Source organism: Sparus aurata, chromosome 12 (genome assembly GCF_900880675.1).
Source record: "Sparus aurata chromosome 12, fSpaAur1.1, whole genome shotgun sequence".
Lineage (NCBI taxonomy): Eukaryota > Metazoa > Chordata > Actinopteri > Spariformes > Sparidae > Sparus > Sparus aurata.
This window is the reverse complement of record NC_044198.1, coordinates 11,021,151-11,046,435: the sequence shown is the minus strand read 5'-3', so window position 1 is coordinate 11,046,435 and position 25,285 is coordinate 11,021,151. Positions and strand designations below refer to the sequence as shown.

Below are 25,285 nucleotides of genomic sequence, written 5' to 3'. Positions count from 1 at the left end.
CTCTTGGATGCTCATGGATCCTGATGATAAGGTCAAGTGTGTTTACACAGCTGGCATCTATGAGTTAGCACAATTTGATGCAGATCCTACATCAGGTGATTATTTTTGTTAAGTAGTTGTCGAAGGTTTAGTGGATTGGAATGGCGAAGGTATGTGCTCTACTGGGCGCCATTCAAGGTTTTAGCATATTGCTAAACTATTACCCAATAGTTTTGCCTCATTGCTATCCATAAATGTGTTTCCTCATAATTATTATACTACTAGTTTTTGGCTAAAGACTAACAAGTGAAGTGAATTACATTGATCATCTTTTATCATCTCAATGCACTTGGCATTCATGTGGATGTATCTTTGCGAGTACCACTTTTAATGCAAGAGCAGCTCAGGAGTAGCGCAAGGAATGTGTAAAGCAGCTCAAGGCATTGACCTGGCCTCTGAATTCCCCAGATCCCAATCCGATTGGAGCATCTGTGGGACATATCAGAACAAATGTGATTCAAAGAGGGCCCACCAGGGATCAGACTTGGCTCTGACCCTTCGCGGCATGAACACAGGACCTCTTGGGGTGTATTTTGGTGTCTGGCATCAAGGAGTTGGCAGCTGATACTATGAGTCCTGTGGTTTCTAAGGTGGGGCCTCCATGGATCTGACTTTTTACAGCACATATCATGGAGGCCAGGTTGACACCTTGAGCTAATGTTTTTCTGAGCATTTTTCGCACTTCAGCTGGGCGCATTGTTATACTGAGGGAGCCACTGCCATCAGGGAGCTTCATTGCCCTGAAGGAGTGTACTTGGTCTGCAACAGTGTTTGGGTGGGTGGTGCATATCAAGTGGCATCCACATGAATGGTATTCACGTTACATGTTCGCCCTTTGATGTGTTGCTCATCAGTGCACATTTAAGTATAATTTTACCCAAATATACCCACCAAACCACTACCCCCACTATTGCCTTGTTATTACCAAGCTGTAGTGTAAAGAACACAAGATTTCCTGGCACGCAAATTTAGCAAGCACTCCTTAGGCTAACAAAACAAACAACTGAAGAGAAACAAGTAAAAAAAATGACATTTCAAACATTGTGTGGGATGTTTAGACAATGATGCTTGAGGAGAGAGTTGACCTGAATTGTGCCTGTAAGTTCTATGAGAGTCTGATCAGTGGCATTTGAAATGTTTTTCAATGCATGACCAGACTGACAAACGGATAGATGGCCGCTACATATATACACATATAACCATAGCACTAAAAAAAAAAAAAAAAAATTCTTCTCGGAACCAACCCAGGATGCACGCAAACATTTCAGAGTACCACATGAAAAATTAACCTTAACACCTCCTGAGACGTGAACTTAAATCAACCACACTTTGTCATCTCACTCCTGGGCTGCGAAAAAATTGGATTTGGTATGTTTCATCTGGGCTGTGAACTTCATGTGCTTTGGATGCTATATGCTTTCGCTTTATGCCATGGGTAGGGTAAAAGCACATGTTTTGCACCTGAGATCCGAAACAAACAAAGTCCAATGAATGATAAAGTGCCCAATCAAAGACATAATGTAGACGTACTTAGCTCAACAATAAGAGGCGAAGAAACCCTGGAGGCAGAGAATAAATAAGAAAAGGCATGAGAGAATGAATTGTTTTGTGCTTGTGGATATTTTATCGAGCCTTTCAGAGGGCAGTTTAGCGCAATCACTGAAAAAGGGATGTAAATCATTCAACTTCTCTCTTCTTTTTTTGCCTTGTCTGAACTGCATATTTCTCAAAGCCAGTCTTGCCTGTGGTTTTTCAATACTTTTGCTGGCCACATGCCAGTGAAATTACTGCCTGCTAGTTTCTGCCAATTTACTTGCATTCCCTTCTCCAAGTCTGTTATACGGAGGTGAGATATTAAATCACAACACTCTCAGCGAGGCTTTCGCAAATCAACTCAAAATGTCTTTACTGACAGCCAAAGCCTGCTGAGATACGAATTCTACAAAGGCTTTTTTCACGATACTGTCTGTATTTTTTGCTTGTTATCAAGGACAGTTTTTGAAAATTCCTCCACTATCTTCTACGCACTAGCTGGCTGTTCATTGTTACAGGCTAAATTGGGTTGCAGCATTCATCCTTGGACTTTCCAACATAGTATGCTATTGATGTTATGTATTTTATGACCAGTGCACCACCTTGACATCATCCAATTACCTAAGCAATACAATCAAAACAGGATTCTTCCTTTATTGCATTATTTACCTGTATTAATGCTTGTAAAATAATTGTATGTATCCCGATGGCATGGATGGAAAACACCATTAGCGACGGTACCAGTTATAGTGGTGTCAGGAAAGTCCTAACATCATGAAGTATGACCTGTTAGCACAGAGGTTGACGAAAACCACTCAAATAAATTGTAATCTTTCAGGTGTTAGCTTGTATTAAGGCTTATGAATGCATATCTGCCACTTTAATGAGCAAGCCAAAATACTACAAGACAGTTGTCTGGTGGCTGATAATGCTCAAGTCAGTGCACTTTCTCAAAATGTTCTAATTAGTAGCAGACAGGCTGCAGGTAGTAGTTGTATCTAGTTTCAGTGGCTGTGGCGAGACATGGGTGCATAGTGTGCTGGGAGGAATGCCAAGACAACTGAAAAATTCACATTTTGGGAAAGAAATCAAAAATCAACCAAGTCAACTGCCAGTGACTCACATAACGACATATAACACTGTTCCAAGCGATCTTCATCTTAAGGTTGGGTTGATTGGAATTAGTGGGAAAACTATATGGTTAGGTTAAGACACTACTGATGGTAACAACTCATACTCACCACAGACAGGGGGTGATATGTAACTAAGGGATCGCTCATCCTTTTCTTGCCCCTCAGGTCTCTCAAAGACAGTGACATACTATGTTGTTCATGACCCACAATCTTGGTTAGGTTGGTTGGGTTTAGGAAAGCATCATGGTTTGGATTTAAATAGCTGTATTACTTATGTAACTTAAGTTAGCTACATGACTTAACCACAATGGTATGTTAAAATAAGTTGTTGCTCCCTGATTGACCTCCTCCTTAATCAGACCTTTTCGCCTTTTATACTACTTCACCACACTTCCTCCTTTGCTGCTGTAATAATTCAAATAATGTCATAAAAGTCAATGGTGAGTTATTTTAACTTACTAACGTAGTTAATTTATATCACTTAAGTATGTAGTTTGGGTACATACACAACTGAATCTACAGTCGTTTTAATCTAAACCACAATTTTTCCTACACCTAGTTTTAGTGCCTTACCAACTGCAACCATACAATGACGGTCTGGTACGCCTGTTGCTGTTAATTTTTGGAATGGTCAAAGGTTACCGCCTAGCAAGAAATGTCAACATGGGTTGTAATAAGCTGGGTTCACAGTTTCAACTGTAATGTGACCCTAACCCTAACCATAATCATTCCCACAATTCATACTGTAATCACGATATCAGTATGAGTTTTTTTCATCACATCTGGAGGTCTCAACTTCTGGTTAGAAATGTAAAATGTCTTTGTTCCATGTTGCAGTCAAAACTATACAAAATATAATTCATAATAACATTAGCATTCCCCAAAATATAAATTCAATCTCCACATAAAACACAATATAATAGATACAACATACTATAACAATGCATTTAAGTATGCAATAAACTTAAAATGAAATATGTGGTTATGTAAGTGATAACCAATGCCTTGTCCCTTGGGGAGTAAACCCTGAACACACTGATGGTAACACTGCACACACTGCGACACACTTGTATGCTGTCTTGTTACCCAGATGTAATTTTCTAGAGATGACATTTTCCCTTGAACCCTCTAATCAGCATATTACAAGCTCAGTAAAAAAAAAAAAAAAAATCTTGTTTCATCCATTCAAATTGTGTCCTACGCAGCCAAGACCCGCATTCCAGCTGCCTTTCCTCACTATATTCTTCTTTGCTCCGCGGGGATGCCGGTTGAATGTCGAAGCAGCTTAGGATGACAGCTATGGCAGGGTAAGGAGGAGGATATCTGAATGCAAACAGGCGTGCTCGGGGTGGGGAGAGACTGATTTTTTCTTCTTCACATTTCAACTTTCCGTGGACACGCAGCTCACATTCCTGTTTTGCAAAATGGTACAGTTTTTTTTTCCCATTTATGCAACCAGAGGGAAGTTGATTTTCAGGGAATGATGACAGCATGAGATAAAGACTGAAGGTAGTTTCTGAATATTGGAGGACAGATAACAGCAGTACCGGGTTCAGTGATGACAGAGCATGATTTCTTAGGTCATGGGCCTGAATGTTTGTGAGTGTGTCTGCATCATGCATGCAGCATTAAGTCTTACTTGAGATGATGTATGCCGTCTGGTGTTGCCGGGACGTTGTATCTTCTCATGTACTCGTGCATCTCAGGGAAACTCTTCTTGAGGTAGTCCTCAGCGCTGCTTTCTCTCACTGTGGCGAATCGAAATCCCTGAGAGGGATGGTGCAACTGCAGGAAATAAGCATTGATATTGATTAATATTGATATTTCTCACTTAAGTTTTTCTTCTCATCAGTTGGAGTTTCATCTGTCAGATGCAGGAGCAAAGTTTGCCTGAAACTTCATACAGATTGGCTTTTTTCTTTTTCTCTTCTGGAACCAGATCTCAATATCCCTGCACTTTCTTTTGATTCACAGACTTGGTGAGTTGACAAAAAGCATGAATTACTTCACACCAATTGCCCTTACAAAGGTGGCTTTAATTAAAGAATATATTTGCTGACTTTAAAAGACTGTACTCTTCGCAGGAGTGGCTCTCCTAAACACCACCTACCCTTATGATCTGCAGTTTTATCTACAAAATGTTCCAAGAGTAACTCTACAGCAGCCTTTTAGTCATTGTGAACTGACGGCCCTGTCACCCAAAAATTAAATGTATATACAACTGATTTTCAACGGCTAATATATTTGGAGTAAAACATTATTATGAAAGAAATTATGTTTTCTATTAACATAATGAAGAAATGTTATTAGTGAATAAATCTTGCAGGTCAAAGAAATGATGATACAGAGGATTTTAGTGATGCTGACCAACAATGTTGGTCAGCATCACTAAAAATGTTTTCTGTCAAAAAGGGACAGCCTTGCAATAATCTATCCACTTGCAGTGACTAGGGAAGTATTAATTGTTTTTTAAAGTTATGTTTAGACAGTGACATAACTTGGTTAAGGTTAGGGAAAGGTCGTGGTCTGTTTAAAGAAAGAATCAGCAGTGACTTGAGACTACGGTGGCCCTGAGAGTCAAAACACAACATCATCAAATCATATTTCAGAGCACACAACAACATTTGAGAAAACACAATGACATTTCAGAAGCCCTGAAAGAAAGCATGAATTAATTAGGACAAAGGCGAGTGACTGGGGAATGAAGGATTCTAGACGACTAAAACAGGAAATGGCTCCAAACGGTGGCCATGCACTTATGTTTTGTACAGTGCCAAACAAGATGGTTTGTCTCACTTTTTCTATGATCTCAAATGTTTCCTCAAATATTGAGTCTCTGAAATTTTATTTTATGAAATCTTGTTTTTTTCTCAAATGCAGTTTATTTTTGAAAATGTTGTTTTCTGAAATGTTGTCGTGTTTTTGTTGTGACTTAATATTTAATATGAACATTTAACCAATATCACAATATTTCCCTATCCTTAACCAAAGCATTTTTGTTGCCTAAACCTATCCACAGACTGGTCTGGACACAGTCCTAGACTTTGTACACTCACCATCTACCCTAGCCACTCTGTTGTTTATTCACTCAAAGGAAATGTTGTTGTTAAAACAATGAAATAACATACAAATTAAATGTCTAGGAAACACTTTTGGAATTCCAGAGAAACTGCATAGAAAATAAAACTTTCTGTACCAGAAAAACACAAGGAATCTTTCTAACCCTACTCTGAAAGAAATGTGAAAAAACAAAAAATATTATTATTCTTATCTAAATTGCAAATGAAAAAATTATTGAAAGAAAACTTTGAGTGTTTTTAGATTATACTAAAGCCCTTACAAACGTTTTTCATAATCACATTAAATATTCATGACAAAATAAGCAAGTTAATCTTTAGGTAGAATTTCATAAGAGCTTAAGGCTTATTTGACTGACAGTGACCAAAGATTTGATTCAAACGTTAATCCCGATTTGTGTGAGGAAGTCGGTGACATCTTTGCTTTCTAACTTTGTCTTGAAAAAAACTCATAGAGTTAGAAAGAGGCAGAATCCTCTCATGTCAAAACTAATAACCAAAACTGTTCTAACACTGGTAGAAAAGAGTGTATTAATGTAGAAGAGGAAACGATCAAGGAAGTAAACAGTCAGGAACTTTAAACTTCTGCTTCAGACTTGTGTACCTTTGGATCATGTATCCCTGACAGTTGTTCATAGGTCTTCTCCCCAACCATGACAGCAGCTAGATTAGCTGTGTAGGTGGACAGACAGAACAGACAGAAGATGGCCCAGAGGTTCATCAGCAGGCGACCTGTCCAGCACTTGGGTGGCTTGATGGCCACAGTCCTCCCGAAGAGAATAGCGTAGCACACGTTGAGCGCCGAGGAGAAGGAGAACACCCGGTCACGGTTGCGTCCGCGTGGCGTCATACCGAACGGGCTGTGCCACTCGTACAGGGTGAGGAAAACAGCGGTGACGTGGAGGGAGACGAAGATGCCGAGCCACATGGACCAGTGGAGAGGCCACATGAAGGCACCGATGGGTGCGGCTGTGTCACGGGTGCGCACCTGGGACAGGGACAGAGGATTGGAAAACCTTAAAAACTGATCAAAGTAGGACATTGGTGTCATTGTCATCTTTTTCTTCATGTGTAGCTACTTCAGTGTGGGGTTAAAGTGTTCACTTATTTGCATATTTGCTAAATGGTTACACGTCGGCTCTTTCCACCGGCGAACTGAAACAGGATCAGAGGCTTCACAAACAAGCAAGATGGGGTACTATGATTAATGAAAACAAGTCACCCAGGGAAGCCACAGATTCACCAGTCTGGCTATAATTGGACAAAAATCTGCTTCATAACGCCACCAGTAAACTGTTCCAATGCAGATCTGCTGGTAGAGGTTCTGTTTGTGACACTGGTTCTTGGGAGAGAGATACTCGCAGTGACAATAGAAAAAAAAAAGACGAGAAAGTACAAATATTAGAAGAGGCTGCCACTGTAAATATAGCAGTATACCCCCGGTCTATAGTGGCATGTTAAGAGGAACAGAGGAGAGAGTGATTACCACCATCACTATGCCTGTCAGCCAGCGAGACTAGCTATAGTAATTGCAGTAATAGGGTCACCCCCACAAAGCTATACACTCGCCAGTCTCGCACCCATATGGGGAATTGCATTAGAATCCAATAAGGTCGGACTTGCAGCAATAAAACGCTGCCATATTGATACTGACCACCAGCATACAAAGCGGAGAGCGCTGAGGTGAGGTCAATGACAGAGAGTGAGGAAGGCTGCATTGAACAGATACAGAAGTGAGATGTATAACAAGTGGAGAGGAAAAAGAATCTCTGTCAAATGAGGAAGAGATGAGGCGTATGAGAGCAAGAGTAGGAGAAGTACTGACCAGAATTCCCAGGCTGGTGGAGAAGAATGGAGAGGTGAAGTCGATGACTTGGCTTCTGGCTGAATTAATGCTAAACGACGTCACTGCCAGGTGGGCAGCGCCACTGAGCAGATCCCCCACCAGTCCTGTCCAGCGACCGTTCTTAAAGCCCCCATACTTCCCGTCGCCCACAATGTAGAGGTCAAAGGTGAAACCCATGTCCTCTGCCAGCTTCTCCAGCAGGTCGATACAGTAACCATAACAACACTTCTTGTAGTCCGTGGGAACAGATGCGTTGCGTCCTTTGAGGTTCTGGAAAAGCTTTTCCAAAACCAACGTTTCGTTGGTGAGAGGGTCGAGGCACAACTGGCCCGCAGGACACATCCCGTCACCATCCACCTCACGGGTGAATACAAACGGGTGCTCCACCAGCGTCACCACCCGCATGTGCAGCCGCGAGGATCTGCGCCAGTCCCCTCCAACCCCAGAGCCATGATGACCCGGCCAGGCCCCCTGATCCATCAGAACTTTCCCTCTGCGCCAGCGTCCCAGGCGGGTCCATGTTGGCTGGCCCAGGGGGTCCAGCTGGAGGGACCAGATGTAGTGATGGGCCTCTGAGATGACAATCTGGCTGTGAGAGTCTCTGGATATAAAACCGCTCTGGCCCTCAAATGATGTGTTGGATAGAAATCTAAGGGCAGTGAGGGGGAAGAAATGACAGGGGAGGATGAGAGGGAAAGAGGGAGAAAGATCATTTTATGTCTTACCATAATCAAACCTATGGATACACGTGCATCTTGGATGTTTCCTTCTCTATAGGTATGTCCCTGGAAATAACCTAAAGAAAGTGCCAGTTCCAGGAGTTATTGGAACACACAAACAAACAAAAGAACATATTAAGAAGAACATTTTGCTTTCCATATTTGACATTTTCCCAAGTGAATATTAGATTCAAGATTTAAGCTCTGGTTACACAGTATATGTACCCTTGCTGACTTGACTTGACAATCAGCACATCAAATATGTCACAATAAGTATTCTTTTCTTGTAAAGACAGTGACATCAAATAGGAACGGCGATCAAAAGCTGGTTACATGATGGTTACAGTGGGAGGGTGACTAATTGTAAATAAAGACCTTCTTAATAAAGTGTAATATCAATTGTCATGTATCAATATCGTATTCCCTTGGTAATGCACGGTAAAAGCTAAAATTCTATCTTTCCTTCTCAATAAAAACATAATAAGTAATATATATAATGATGTAGAACAAAAAGTGACAATGCACAGCTGTGACAAAGGTTTTCTTCCGGCTTCCTTTTTTGTCTCTTTAGCAGATTTCATGCAACGGGCAAAAACACAATGGCCTTCAAAATAAAAAGGAACATTGGATTGGAACAACATATCAAATAAGAAAGGTATTAAAATAATAAGATAAAAAGCTGTTATGAAAAGAGAATAAAATTAGGAATACTGATTCTAAAGTTTTACCCATTAACCAGATACTTTTAATCAACTAAAACTAAAAACTTGTGACAAAAGCTAAGTTAATACAGCTTTTAGAAGTCCATGTTGCAGAGAATTCCTGAGAGTAAGACCATAATGACCGAAGGCACCATGAGCTGGTTTTGAATGTATTCTGGGTACAGTGAGGAGACCTTTCCTTGATAATAATTTCCTTGATCTGTCCTGTGTGTATTCAACAAGCGAGTTAACAATGTAGGAATGAGCTAAACCACTCATAGATTTCAAAACAACAAGCAGTATTTTAAAGAATTTTTTCTGTGTGACTGTAAGCCAGTGAAGGGAATTTAAAATAGGAGCGATGTGTTCAAACCTTTATGGTTGTGTTAATAGACTTGCTGCATAATTCTGAATGAACTATAGAGGTTATTTAACACATGCTTGTTCAGTCCAGCAAAAGTTGCACAACAGTTATCTAGTATTTCAAACAAATACATGAACCAGCTTTCCAGAATCTGACTGTGACAGGGAGCATCAGACTATGCATATAGTTCGAAGATAACATGAAGGCAATCCCAGAGATACAAGACATGTGCTTCTGGGACTTTTTTCAGCATGCTCACAAGCTTTCACTGAAAGTGATTCAAAGACTGTATCTCATTTTTCAAAGATGAATACTAATGGAAACTCTGTTATGTTTATGGCCATCCAATGTCTGATATCAGCAATGCATTGGATGAGGTCATCCTGTGGACTAAGGTAGTTGGCAGAAACCAAAATATAAAACTGTGTTTCATCAGCATATGAAAGATATGAAATTTTGTTTTACTGAATGATGGACCCAAGTGGGAGCATATACAAATTTAACAGCAGTGGACCAGGAAATGACTAGAAAGACTCACTGAGGTCAAGAAGTGCCAGGATAGAAACTGAATGGTTGTCGCAGCTTATTTGAAGATCAACTCTGACCGGGCAGCATGTCCTCACCTACAACCAAAAGGGCTGTAAAAGACGTCTGTACAAGTGGCTTAGTTTGTCCTATATTTATGTATTTTGTAAGGAAATGACCTCTAGTCGTTGTAGTAATTTAGATGGGGACAAGGGAGGAAGTATAAAGTAGCCTTAGAGCAACGAATTCCAACAACATAGGAGGTGGGTTCGATGGATGGCTTAAACAATCTCAGGACTTTCACCTGGGAGAGTGCTGTTTATGTCCTATTTATAAAAAAAGTTCATGGTGAGTTAATTTAATTTAAGTAATGTACTTAAAGCTCCTGTTGGTAAGATAGTAATACTGATGCTTTAGGATACTAGGTCAGGTTGGCTGCCATCTGAAAGCATTGGAATTTGATGAGTTGGGAATAGGTCTCAAAAATCAACTTTCTTACCAACAGGAGCTTTATTGTACGTTATGTACACAGTGTAACCTTTAACGAGAATAACGTACTTATTTGAACTCAAACTGTTATCTTCTCCTAAACCTAACAAAGTAGTTTTTAAGCCAAAACCAAACATCGACCATTTCATAACACTAACAGCATGATGTCCGTTACGTCGTCTGTTGCTGGTATTCTCTAACAGTCCTACATTTTAGATAAATTGGCAATTGATCTATTTCGACGTTTAGGTATGAAGATGTGTTTTGGTCCAGGGCACTTTCTGTATGTTTTGTATGACATACATACATAACTGTTGATGTCTTATCACATATTCTTCCCAGGAATGGAAGCTGCGAGACTAGTCTGTAGTTCTGAAAAATATCTGGATCAAGATACAGTAACTCTTCAGAAGTAGGCAGGTATTAACAATGTCAAGGACATCATATACCAAGAAGCTGAAAACATTTTTGAACAATTTAGTGGGCATTATCAAGAGTACGTGTTGTACCTGCTTCACCACTTCTTGTAGACCACAATGTTGGTTTAGGAGTTCGAGGTAGTTGTTGGCAATGTGACACTGAGTGAAACAAGAGTGGTCACACATCCCCAGCAGAGGAAACCTCAACATTATTCCAGAGCTGGTAAATACGGTTCCTTTTAAGGATTCGAGTCATTATGAGTCAGTCACTAAATTGAACTGGGTTGTTGAGTCACTTGAGTCAGTATTGCCTAATCACCATGGAAACTCCGTCCTGTTGTTGGGTTAAGAGGTCAAGGGGGCCGGGTTAGGCTGCAAAAGAGAGATAATAATAACCTACTTACAATATACTACTTAATATTTATACATAATATTTATATATAAATTATTTTATTTTGAAAAGATCGATCGATCTAATTTTGTTTTATTATGCTACATCTATAAACCAAACCTACAGTAGCCTAGGCAACCTGCAGAACATTGTGTATGTTATTTCAGAAGTGGAAGAATGGCTTCTGTTGTGCTTTTCACGCTGATTCGAAGAAGTCTAACTTAGAGTCTTCACTCGCTCGTCTACTACTCATTCAGAACGTAGCCGCCTGTTTGCGCTATCCTGCTCTGACTCGAGTCGCGTGCTCCGAGTCTGCTGCTGTGTTTCCGGCGCAGGTTCGCGAGCTAGTGCTACGACGAGTCGGCTGTGTTTCCGGCATCTGCTCGCAGGCTAGTGGGCTACAAGCTTGTTATGTATACGGCTCTGCGTGATGCTATTTATCATTTTAGATTTGATGATAGTAGGACTCGAGTGATTCGAGTTAATGATTCTAGAGATTCGCGACGCACGGGTTATTTAAAGACCCGGGTTAAAGATCCGGATGAGTCATGATTCATACACCTCTACATTATTCCCAATATTGGGAATCTTATATCTAAAGTCTGAGGTAAATTTATTGAATTCCTCTGAAGAGTGGAGCTCAGCAGGTATTGATCTTAGAGGATTAACCAGTTTAGGCAGTTTTCCAGACACTTTCTGTACCTGTGATTTACAGGCTTAAATGTATGATTTCATTTTACACTTGGTTAGTTTATATTAAAAAGATCTCAATTTAATGGTGTAACATCAGCACTGGAGAGGTGTATTAACTTGGTGGCCTTAGTGGCTGTATCGAATGTGTGTGTGTATGTGTGTGTGTGTGTGTGTGTGTGTGACAGGATAAGACAGACCACGGTCCGGTGATCACGCCATCTCTCTCACTGAGCCATGCTACTGGCTGTCTGAGAGTGTCAGATACCAGAGCAGACACACACACAAACACACACACACACACACACACACACACACACACACACACACACACACACACAAACACACACACTTGTCCAGTGGAATGGATATGTTTGGATGCAAGGAAGAATGCAGGCATCCGTTCTGTGCAAGTTGATGCACCACTCTCCCGCATGCCTTCAGGAGGTAATGATGTAAATGATGTGACCTTTTCCGAAATATCTCCGTGGTGTCACCTCGCTCGCTGGAAAATTCCTCTTTCCACCACCTTGTCTACTTTCCTAAATCTTTAACTGCCGCTAAGTCAGCCTGACAGCTCAACTAGTCCGTCTGAAGGTCAGTGTCTTCACTGCAGCTTGTAGATGTTAAAGCTACCTGGGGAGAGTGTCTTTATCCTCGTTGTACACAGCGGAAGTGACATGCTCCTGCACATTCCCGACAGAGCAGACGGTGCTGCGTGTTAAAAGTGAAATGTCACATTTTAGCAAAAGGTCACATATTACATTTAGAGTTTCATTTAGAGCTTGTTATATAATTGTTGTAATATTACAACGTTGGGTGAGTGTGGTAGTCAAAATAGCAGGCCTGTTGCAGTGGGAACAAACAGGTTGTATTCCCTCCACTACACCACTGCCTGAAACAGAGTGTTTTTTTATACATGGACAGTATACATACTACCCTTGTGTTGTGTTCTGATCAGATTTGATCGATTTAAAAGTTTTATCTCTAAAAAATGTAGTTAATTTGATCAGACTGACCTAAAATTCCACAACTTTGTCCACAAAGAGGATATCAACAGACAATTCAGTTCTAAGAAAGGTGAACATTTTCCTGAATGTGGATGTGTGGATGTAAGTGGGGGTATGCATGTTTTCCTTTTAGTATGATAATTAGAGGGCATTACAAGCAGTATTGTCATGTCAAGGCAGTATTGTGTGACTTAATGGCTGGTGATTGGGATGCACATTTCTTTTAGCATGATAAGTAGAGAGCATAGGCTAAGCCATTTACATTTACATTTAGGGCATTTAGCAGATGCTTTTGTCCAAAGTGACTTACAATAAGCAGACAGTATTGTCTGCCTGGAAAACATTGGGGAATTCACTATGTGGGAACAGCCAGGCAGGTGCGCCTGCCCAACTGTGACCTTGAAGACGAGAAGAGCTTGAAGAAAAAGGGGAGAGGAAGCGATGATGTCAGAGTGGAGGGGAATCACAACATCTGTGCTGTCAAATGGTCTGACAACAGGGCCATCACACTTGTGTTGTCCTTTGCTGGACCTGAACATGTGCAGAAGATTCAACGCTGGGACAAAGCCAACAGAAGCTACACTGAACTTGAGAGGCCTTACATTGTTGGTGTCAACAACAAGTACAAGGGAGTTGTGGATTTGTTGGACTCATTTACAGCCAAATAGAGGTCCCCCATCAAATCCCGTCGCTGGTACATGTACATCTTCTGGCACACCATCATCCTCTCTCAAGATGTCTAGCAAAGAGACAATGAACAGGAGACAGTTTCAGGCACAGCTAGCATCCTCTCTCATCCTGGTGAACATGGTGCTCCAAACTCCAAAGAGAGGATGACCATCTTCAGGCCAAGGAAGCCCAGCAACAGTGACATCAGGAAGCTCTCTGACTCCTCAGAAGAGACCATCCAAGAGAAGTGCACACCTCCCATTGCAAGGACCTAGTTGCGAATTTCCCAGTGAAGACAGGGAGAGGAAGCTGCAGACACTGCACGAAAGGATACACTAACGTGCAATGCAGCAAGTGTGATGTTCACTTTCACTTTTCAGAGGACAAGAACTGTTTTTGGGACTTTCACTATGAATGAAAGTCAGCCATGAAAAGAAAAAAAGGAATGAAGAAGTCACTAGAAAAAGCTATTTAATAAAAAAATTATAATAATTCTTCATAAAAATATGAATGTGTGATTATCATTAATGTTATATACCTCTATGGGGCTAAGTAAGCAATCAACTCTGCAAATGAACCCTTAGTTGTTCGGAATTGTTGTTCAGAGAAACTTCGATAACTTTTGAGTGTGATTCATTGTTGGAATCTGGAGTTAGAGACCGTTCCACACTAATACTAACAGGGCATGTCGGCGGAGAGGAGTTGTATAAGCTGAGTTTTTTCAGGATTTCGCCTGCAGCGGAAAGTTGCTTCTTAGCAAGTCAGACGTGCTTTCTCATCCAAAGTTTGCTCCAAAATTGCTCTATCCCACTAGTATGTCAAACATGATATGCGGCAAACAAACATCATGTCCAGATTAAGTGCTGTGAATGTACATGCAGATATTCCCGAGTAACTCTTTTATAAGGGATTTTATGGGAAATTACCAGTCATGCATGAACAGTTAGCAGGTGGTGAGGTGCTACACAGGCTCTGGAGCAGGAACTTCCCCCACTCCGCTCACTTAATCAGAACTCCAGGGTACTCATTACAACTGAGCTTGATACTGATCCCCTCCCCTCATTATCAAACTACTGACACCCTCTAATCACACTAGTTCGGGATGGTTGGACTGACACACTGCCGTGCACGTGATGGGTTTGTATGGTCGTGAACTCATACAGGAAGCACATGTGGCAACAGGGATGTGTTTATTCATTTCCAGTGATGGAATGTAAGGGTACATTTACATAAATAAGTCCTTAAGTTTGTCACTACATTTTAGAGAACATCTATACGTCTATATATACTCCACATCACTTTTCTGATAGTTTAGGCATTTGTTCTTTTTAAATCTATCATCCAATATAGAAAAACATTTTTATGCACAGAAACGTTGCACACTCAAGAGTCAAAGAACGTATTATTCTATTTGTTACAAGAATTTACATTATGAGAGTCGATGCAGAATATTGAACCTGTTCTGAAAAAATTAATGACAAAGAAACACGATTGACACATCATGAGGTTGTCATGGCAAAGACTTTTAAATTGCCCAGTTAACAGATACACAATAGAAGACACACGATCAGCTATTAAATATGATCCATTGTTATGGCTTAAGCTACGCAAAAGGTGTTTTTGTTTTTTTATTTCTATTTCGCAATGTAGAACTTTTACTTAGGTTAACAATCTGTAGGTTACATTGTAACCATTCTTCTTTGAGGAAATCGACTATATTTCTTCCTGGAGGGCACTCAGAATCAGCTGCTGATCAAGGCAAACCAGAGTGATCAAGCATAACTGTACCTTCACTGCCTGTGTGAGCGCTGTGTGTACCTGTGGAACCTCTTGCTTTTAATTTCCATTTTAGCAGGTGAAAGCAGCCTACACTAACAGTTCAGCGCATCTGTCACATGTCTCATGTGGCTATTGGCTGCACATCATCCAGATATTTGAAGATATTTTGAAATATTTGCTTGTAACACTACAGACATACTGTTTATATCTGTAGAATATGACACACATGAAAAAACATGCAGTGCAGTTGAAGGGCCGTGTTTTTCTGGCGTGTTGTCTTCTTCCTTCCCTCAGTAGCAGCAATTCAGCGATGCAGCCCTCACTGCTCACACAGCAGAACATTTCCTGTCTGATAATGAGAAAATGCTTCCTCTTTAAAGTAAACTTCGAACGCCATTGAGCACCTAATCACATAAAGAATCATTTTTGTTTAATGGTTACTTTCCTTTTAGTGAAGAATGAAAAGTTGTTTCGGAGAAGTTTAAATGATGACAAGCAAGCTACCTGTGCAAGACAGGTGTTTCATAAATCTGGTATATTTCAGGGTCAGTGACTGTAAAACAAGACCTTGACTTCCACAGGAACTGCTAACAGCACCTCCTGCACTCCACATCATACCATGTTTTAACTCTTCTTATAATGGGACATGATTCATTTCCCCCCCGATGAAATGAAAGATGGTGGCATTTGAGGGAGAGGAGTCTTGATCTTATTTTAAGCTCAAGACTGACGTCTGGGTGAATCAGATCTGAGGAAGAGAAACACTAACTCAATGTCATGTCCCCCTTGTGCTCAGTCTTCGTGAATCATCTAGATTTCATACAAAATATACAGTGAGGTAAAACTACTGAGCTGTGTCTATGTTAACATCACTGGCCATACTAGACAGGGAAATTAGCAAAATGGCAGGCTGAATGACCTGAGATCTTATAATACTTGATCAAAACATTGGATATGTGTTTCAGCTGATACCGAAACATCTTGTTCTAAACACCGAAAGATACAGAAATAAGCAAATGCAGCTGCCTTTTTAAAGCGCCGTAAAAGTGTCTGCCAAGAGCATCCCTCCTTGTTAAACCAATTCCTCCCTGAAGCAAATGGAAAGTGTTTTACTCACATCGGTTCAGGCAATGCAACCCTCAAAGGGGACATTTATTATATAGCATTTTCTATCTTTATAGCTCAGCTGGCTGCCACATCAGGGAACCATCCTTGGCTTTGGTGGGCATGCGTCACTTTAAAGTGATTTTTATCAAGAAGGGTCGCTTCTGGTGTGTGGTGGGGGGGAAAGTGAATAAGATGAGCCGCTGATATTTGTCCTGCCTGTATCTGTTAATGCAGGACCATTGCCCCCTGAAGTTTATCTCTATCTACATCTCTAGGGGTTTTTCCACAGCATTCACCTGAAAATGTCTTTGTCTCTTTATTTTTCGCCCTGTCTTTGTCTTTCTTTCTCTGTACCCTACTTTTTCTCTTCCTATCACATCTTTTGCCACCTACCCAGTCACTCTCCTCCCTCAGCTTCTCACTCTAGTGGGCAAACCTTATCAGTCCCACTAACACATGCTACTGATACAGTGGAACAGCCCACATCATGTTGTTATTTACCCTTTAAACAGATAAGCATAATTATACCATACACACATCACATGGAGGTGAAAGAGGGATAGGATCTATGATGGAAAGTTGATGTTCTTTACACTTTTTACATTATCTGGGGTGAATTTTTTATGGGTGTATTCACTAGTGACACAACTTTGCTTCAAAGGCAGGCCACTACCTTGGGAAACTGTTTAGTATTGGCAGTATATTCACTTAAAAGTAGGCTATACTAATGATCCCGATCCACTCACTATGAAATGAGACTGTATAGAAATTGCTCGCTAAGTCCCTCCCTCAAACAAAGATTTCCCAATCATACGTTGGCAGTCATAAATAGGTCAGGCCTGTCAAGTTTCAGATTTCTCTTCACGCTGAAGTGGTGCACATTGGGCTGCAGTCAGAGCGATGTAAAGTTTGCACGCTGCTTTCTGTTTTTTTTTTCCATGTGCTCAACCAAAAATGCAAGAACAAAAGGCTGAGGATTGGATTCATCTGATAAGTGAGCTGCAGACAATACCCAGCTCGCTGAATAACCTAACCCAGCGTTACTTCCAAAGGGAGATGAATTTATACTACACTGTTTACTAGTTACTTCAATAAAAAACCCAATTCAAGATATATCTTGCCCATTTCATAACTGTGTGAAGAGTCAAGGCTAATGTTAGCTGTTCTGCTCCACTGGATTTGGAGAAGTTAACTGATTAGTCCTCATCTTTAGAGCTCTTTATCCTCAAACCTTTGAAGTGAAATATGCTGTTTAAAATACAAAAAATAAATATAGATCTTACCTGCTGCTTGTCCAAGTAGCCTTTGTGAGGATCTAAACCAGGCCTATTATATGATCTTAGACCGGCATTTTTCCTCATCGTAGCCTAGTCCTGCCCACTACTCGATATGCAAAAGTGCTATTTGTTATTCACGTGTTTGCTTCATGTCGGCTATTCATCAACTGGCGAGGATGCTGAATTATCACCTGGTACATGTAACTTTACAGAGTTCTTGTTTTTATAACCAACAACTGAAACTAATCTTAGCTTAATTCGCTTGCTAGTTATTTCAGATAACAAAATCAACGCTTGTAACATCCCCCATGGACTACCACTTTGAAGTTTCAAGTTTGGCATTACTGTCATCGCCATCTTGTGGTAAATAAGGAAGGTCAGGCTTAGTAAGGGGTCATCATCAGTAACAGCAGTTCAACAGTAGCTAAACAAGACAATCCTGGCTCATAGAAGATGAAATTATTACACTTTTACTGCTAAAATGTTGCATGAAACCATTTAAATTAACAATTGTACATCCCCACAGAGCAATGTGTGCAGGTTGACATTTTTGCCGATTGCACCAGAGGCAAAGACACTAATTGTTTCATATCTGGAGAGCATGAATTTCTGTTTGTCCTGCTTAAATTTTTGTATCTGTACAGATTTGACTTTTTAAAATTTCAAAAGTAGGACATTTTGGCCCTGATGATTGCGAATTAGTGGCATGAAATTACAATTTCTAGTAGACAAGGTAGAGAGGAATATTTCTTTACCCATAGTGAGGACGCAGAGTTTCCTGCACTGCACAGAGTGCTGCACTATATAAAGTATACTTCAGTGTCCCCTATGGGCTATAACCTAAACATAATGCTAAGTGATGTGCCTTGAAAGAATTTTCCCCATAGGATCAACTGAATGAATATACAGACAGTACAGCTCTCAGAGTGCTCAGCAAATGGAAGTCAGTGATAAATAGGGGGGAAAAAACGAAAAAAAAAAAAGGTTTGTGAGCTCAGAATAAAGCCTGACCCTTCTGAACCATCTGTGATCGAAGCCTGAGTAAGCAAATACAAAAAGAGAGAGATGGAATGAGAGTGATGAATAAATAAATTAGCCAAGCAGAATAACCAGCGGCAACTGATTAACGCTTCTTTGAAATAAGGTATATTTAATCATCGGATGTCTCATAATGTAATGCTAATCTTTCTACATTATTATATTATATGTGTTTCATTATTCATTCATATCACACATTATTTATGCCAGTGTATTTAATCCTTAAATATTCTAGACACACAGAAGAAAATTGATCCGAGGACATTGTCAGTTTTCCTCAGTGAGAATAAGCAATATTCCTATTCCCAGCCTTTTCAGTTGGGAACTGCAAGAGTCCAGCTCCCTTACACTCAGGCCATTTGAACACACCAGCCAAACATTAACTGGCTCATTGGTTCTCTCTTCCCTCATGCCACTGAGAGCTTTGTGTGATTTTGCATACATATAAAGGTGTATCCATAAAGAGCCTTATGTGATAAATTAATCAGTTAATCAATCGATACATATTGTGCATGTATGCATGCACACACATATACATAAATATATATATATATGTATATATATATATATATATATATATATATATATATATATATATATACATATACACACATAAATACTCATACTAGTACAAGTTGTACAAGAAGAGCTTGTTAGTTCACATTCACCTGCTTTTTTTAAATAAAAACATAGTTCAGTGCGTCTTGATTGATGAGGATCACACACTAATTACACCTCAAATTACAATTCCCACTGTAATTCCCCCTCACCCATTAAACATTCACCATCCCTGTGGAAGTCCTTCAGCTGACACCTGCTCTCTAGTGCGATCACATAGCCTGGAGGAAAAGATCTGAGTAAATATTTAGCCAAGTGTTTCTGTATTCATGATGTTGCCCCTCAACTTTTCACCTGTCTGTGTGTAGCGGTGAAGTGGATTCTGTTGTCCAAATGAGTTCGGCCGTGAACTATAATCCTGACTGCTTTGGTATTCATACATGGTGTTTTAATTGTTTAATTGTGTTGAGTTTGTTTGCATCAATCAACATTTAAAAAATCTTTTGGGGTATTTAATAATATTAATTCCTTTTTTTATTGCCATTCATGTAAATTAACATAAGCATTTTCAAACAGCCTTTCATTGTCCCGACTTTTCTCACCCAGCTCACAACATCTGGCTGCAAACTTGCTTGGTCACACTGTGACTGGTGAAGCATCTTGCTGATGGTTCACATGCCATTTATCCTCCAGTCGCAGTCGACAAACACCTCTATAAATCATCAGCTACTTCCCCTGTGACTGGTTGATTCCTTGGCCGGCGACTCTGCTCTACAATAAGTCCATATAATCGTGCTATATACTCCCCTGAGGGGTTCAATGTCCAGCTAGAGAACCGCTACAGCCTGTCTGTTGCTCATCTGTCACATGCTTTCTGGCTTCAACACCATTTCGGCGTCACAAGTTCCCTCCAGGTCAGCTCTTTCAACAAGCACCTGATGCCACAGTTCTCACACAAAACCGAAGGCAGTCCCCTCACTGCAACAGAAAATGCCAAAACTGACTAAAAGAGACGGCAGGTTTTAGACTAAAAAAGAGAACTTCGGATTTGAAGACGAGGGTCCCCCCACAGGCTTGGATAAACTAGGTAGGGAGAAATATCTATAAATAAAAGAAAAAAAAAATCTGATTGTTTTGAAAAGGCAACATTGTTCTTTAGTGAGATGGTCACATCAGGAATCAACAAATAGACTTCATAGCTTCCTTTAAAAGAGTCAGAAGCCCCAAAAACTTGGTGACCACAGAAGTGGAAGAGGGCTAACAAATTTTCTTAGCTGAGAAAGTTATGATTTTTACAGATGGATCTATACCATGACATATGGTATAGAGTCAGAAGTGCACTCTGGTCAATATTCAACACTCCATCTCAGGAATAGCAACTTGATTGGTGCATGGAGGCGTACAAGTGCAACAGGATAAGACCAATGCTTTTTACAGAAACTAATGTAAAAAAAACCAAGAGGTGGTTTTCAGTAAGTTCTTTTTCACTTTTAAATATGAAAGTAAACCTTGGTTGAGGGTGGCTTCCAGTCTGAGTCCACTTTTAATAATGTGAGAAAAGTGTAAATTATTTTCTTTCACAATAATCATCTAGAGATTTAAAAAAAGGCTGATCATTACAGAGGAGGGCCGAGGTACAAACTTGTCATCATCTGTGTCTAGTCTTGGCGAGATTGCGTTAACAAGCCCTGATACAGGGAAATTTTGTTTCTGCAAATCGACACGACAATAAAAGTCATATAAGCACTGAGCTGCAGGGTTGTTGATTGATGATTTTCTAATTGCTGTGTCTCATTAGTTCAGTGATTTTCTTTCGCTGCGGAATAACTGTGCTGCCGCGCCAATTTGATGGTTGAGATTTTAAAGTCCCTGTAGTTTTACAGTAACTCACTCCAGTTGCACACTCCTACATCCCAGCACCTACGGAGTGCTGTCGTGGGCCAGCGACACAACTTCTCGGCCTAGTTCGACCGGTCTTGCTGCCACCTTTCAAAGCTGTTTTTATGTGGCGGCAAATATCCTCTATGTATCCTAGAAGTCTTCATTTAACACCTGCTTTTCTTTTCACTGAGCAAATGTCAAATCAATGTTTGTGTTTTTCTTGAAAATAGATTCTAACCTTTGCCATATCCCTGAGGCCATTATCTGTGGATACTATATTTCAGTTTTACAATGTACATAGGATAAATATATGTTGTTTTATACCTTTATTCGACCAAGGGTTCTTCTTACACCACCTTCTTTTTGATCATTCAAACTTTTGCCCTATCATTGTGCAACTTTTTTAAACATTCAAGCATGTAAAAAGACATGTGAATGGACTAAAATTATCAACAGAATGTTTATAGATAACAGTGCTGACGTTATGTCAAAGACATCTTTTATTCTGTGTTGCAGAGGCATCTATTGAAGTTAGCATGCTAACCAGCTAGCCCCTATGAAGGCGACAAGTGGCCACTTCTTCCATATTGCACCTTTATGAACAGAAACAGGGTTGCAGCTTAGATATTGTGTTATGAAATGTAAGTTGTTGTCTAAAATCATGACAAATGCATTTTAATACTTATTTTTCAAACATGCATCCACCTCATTCTCATCCCCAGACCCTCAGATGATCTCAGACTTAATAAAAATAGCACTATTAAAGAATAATATCCAACTTTATTGTTTCAAGCACTTCTCCTGCATCCAAATGTGCAACAGCCCTGAAACAAAATAAGACAAAATTACCTTGAGTATATACAGTATATTATTATTTTACTTTTGTGTACAAATATCGGAAAAAGCTTCCTCCGCAGGTCTTCAGTACAGTCACCTTCGACCACACCCTTAACTCTCTCGTATAACTCCCCCTCCCTCAGGCTGTGTACAGTCCTTGAGCCCTCTGCCATTGTGTGGAATATTATGACTTAATGAAACAGCTCGAAGTTTGTCAGTCTGATTACCGCTCTGCCTATACAGCTTGTTGACAAAAGGCATGTGGACAAGACATAGAGTAATGTAGAAAAATCAATGTGTCATCAAAAGCTTTGTATCAAAGCTCTGTAAACCCACAGGTTGTGCTGTTAAGGTGAGCTAGTGTATTTGACCAGTTAAAGGGTAACTTTACCAATTCTACACACTTAGGTGTGTTTACAGTTCTTGCGTAGTACTGCTGCATATGTGGGAAAAGTTGCATCATGGGTAATGCAGTCCACTGGTCTATCATTGGACGCATATAACACTATTGGACTCATTATGGACGGTTAAAAAAACCAATCATACTTGATACAGCAGAACCAGAAATATTGCCTATTTCTTTTCATGCTTTTTTTCCCTTTCTTCAAAAACTGGTGCCTACATTACCCACAATACCACTCACTGACATCATTGGAGGCGGTTTATCAGATTACATGCAGCTTTCTCTGGTGACTTTATTCTACTTTTTTCACGTAAGCAGGAGTACTCCTCAAGACCTGTAAGCACACTTTAATGTGTAAAACTGGTGGAGTTACCCTTTATTAGTCAGATTTGAGAGAATATCAAAAAGAAAAGGTAAGCAAGCCTGTGAAATAGACTATACACACACACACACACACACATATATTTACACTCTGCAGAACAAAAGTTATAGTCATCGATGATGGTCATGACCCTGATTCCATTTCTTCCCAATCCTTCTAACCTGAAGAGACGTACAGGAATTGGAAAAGGAACAATGCGTCCACATCTATTAATCCCTGGAGTGTGAAAACGAAGCGGCAGTCGAAACACTCCGACAGCTTTACACAAACTGAATTACAAAAACAGGAATAACATTTCATCGAGAAAAAAAGTGCTTATTATTCTTTATCTTGGCAGGTTACATACCAACACATCCTTTCCATTTCCCCGGCATCCACAGCTGGTTATAGTATATCACATATTGCTATCTAATACCCTGAGCCAGGGAAATCTGACTTTTGCAAATCCCAGGTGTGCGTAGCAGCTTGGATTAGATATCCAACATCGGAAACTAAACATCCATGGCTAAATCCTTTGTCTTCGAAGGGTCACTGACAGTGCTCTTATAAGCCTGATAAAAGGTCCTGTCTTTTGTTCTGTGATATGTAAAACTCTGAAGAACTAATCAACACTTTATAAGCAGCTTAAAATGAACCGAAGAAATGTAAATACAATCAGAAATCTCCTCCAGCCGCTCTGAGCTCATCACGCTCCAATAATTATCTTCCGGGACGATCATTCTGCTGATTCAGGTGAGTCTCAGTAAGAAGGTCAATCTCTCATTGTAATGCGGCGGTGTGTGATCACACGCTCTATAATGCCCACATCCTAGAGATATAAAGTCGAGTGGCCCAGCTGCGGATTACTGCGCCACTGCTAAATGTAATTTATCACACGTTATCATTTTTTTTTAACCATACTGCCGCAGTTATTGAGTGGATATAGTGCACGTTCAAATGTGCTGCTTGCTTGTGCAGATGTGCATGAATGTGTTTATCTGAGGAAAATTCCAGGTCAGAATTGCAGCTGAACTGTGTCCAAACATCTGCAGATGTGAGAGGAGTAAATTCCCAGAGCACAAGGGATTATAGTGGATCCACAGGAGAAACAGGAAGTGAAAGGCATGAAGCAACAGCGAATCGGAGAGAAAGGGTGAGAGATTAAATGCTGACCACAATGCAGAAAATAGATTTTGGCCTTAAAATAAACTGTACTGGTGTGATCGGTGTATGTTTTAGGACCCTATCTGTACCTTTTAGCTGAAGTGTTGTATATTAAAGAAACCGTTATTGTCAACAGTTTTATATGCACAATGGAACAGATGACTCCTTGTTTGTAACAGAGGCTGCTTGTAGTGACAATCATTGTTATCACCTGACCCTGCTGTTTCCTTCAGTTACACACAGTTTTTCGAGTGTCATTGAGCTCACTTTTTCCCGACATCTTTGCAGTTTCGGTTCACTCGCACCAGTCTCACCAGCGCTTTGGTTTTGAATATAGAACGCAGCTGTTTACAGAGAAATAACTCTAAAACCCACTGTGCGCAATTAGCCAACACTTGTGTTTTCCCGACCACTTTCCCTCCATTTAAGGCTTAGGATGCAGCACCCAAGCTGTTTTGGGTGCCACCTCAGCCAAATTAAAGAAGTTAGTTGTTCCTCAGCGGACTTGACAAAGAAGTGGACCAAAGTCTTCCACAAACCTAGGTAAAACATTGATACAGCAGACAGACAAAGTTCGCTTGGCCCTTACATTTAGCATTTAGCTGCTGAAGATTCCCTCAGGAGTTGGTGAAAGACCAGACAGAGCTAAAAAGAGAGAAAATCTTGCAATTGCATTTTCCAGTTGGCCCAGAAACACAACCCCAAATCAATGCTAACGTTCTTCTGCATGTGCCGCATGTGTCAATATGCAACTGCAATGTGCAATTCAAACTTAAAAAGAAGTTTAAATGGCAAACAGTCACACATTTGCATATATTAGTATTCTGTTCACAGCCTATTTCTGCTGGGCCCTGGTAAGAAAACAAAACCCAGTAACTGCCAAGAAGAAACACTGCTCCTGAAACTCAGATCAAACTGTTAAATTAAACAGCATCGATCAAATACATACTTTGTTAACGTATATTCTCTGTCTTCCTTAAAGGGGACCTATTATGCTTTGTGTTTTGCCTTTTCTCTTTGTGTGTTTCATACTGTAGGTTCTTGTGCATGTACAAGGCCTTGAAGGTTAAAAAGACCACACCGACAGGAGCTCCTGTCTCCCACAGAAAACACTGCTCCTGAAGTGTCTGAACACCTTGTCAGCAGTCCTTTAATTCTGTGTCTTCTTGATGTCCCACTACGTCACCATGTCACATGTTCAAATAATGTCATGCCTATATTCACGTTAGATGTGATACTAACTGGAAGCTGAAACATGACAGCCAGCTGGAGACA

General features: G+C 40.2%; 1 protein-coding gene across 1 annotated transcript in view; it reads right to left on the bottom strand.

Moving 5' to 3' along the window:
- Window positions 1-25,285, bottom strand: part of grin3a (glutamate receptor, ionotropic, N-methyl-D-aspartate 3A) — a 61,669-nt gene that overhangs the window by 23,272 nt on the left and 13,112 nt on the right. Inside the window, exons 3-5 of the mRNA XM_030434757.1 lie at window positions 7,608-8,277; window positions 6,387-6,770; window positions 4,345-4,490 (exon numbers count right to left, since the gene is read on the bottom strand). Coding sequence (XP_030290617.1) covers window positions 4,345-4,490; window positions 6,387-6,770; window positions 7,608-8,277 — 1,200 coding nt within the window. The remainder of the gene's footprint in view (window positions 1-4,344; window positions 4,491-6,386; window positions 6,771-7,607; window positions 8,278-25,285) is intronic.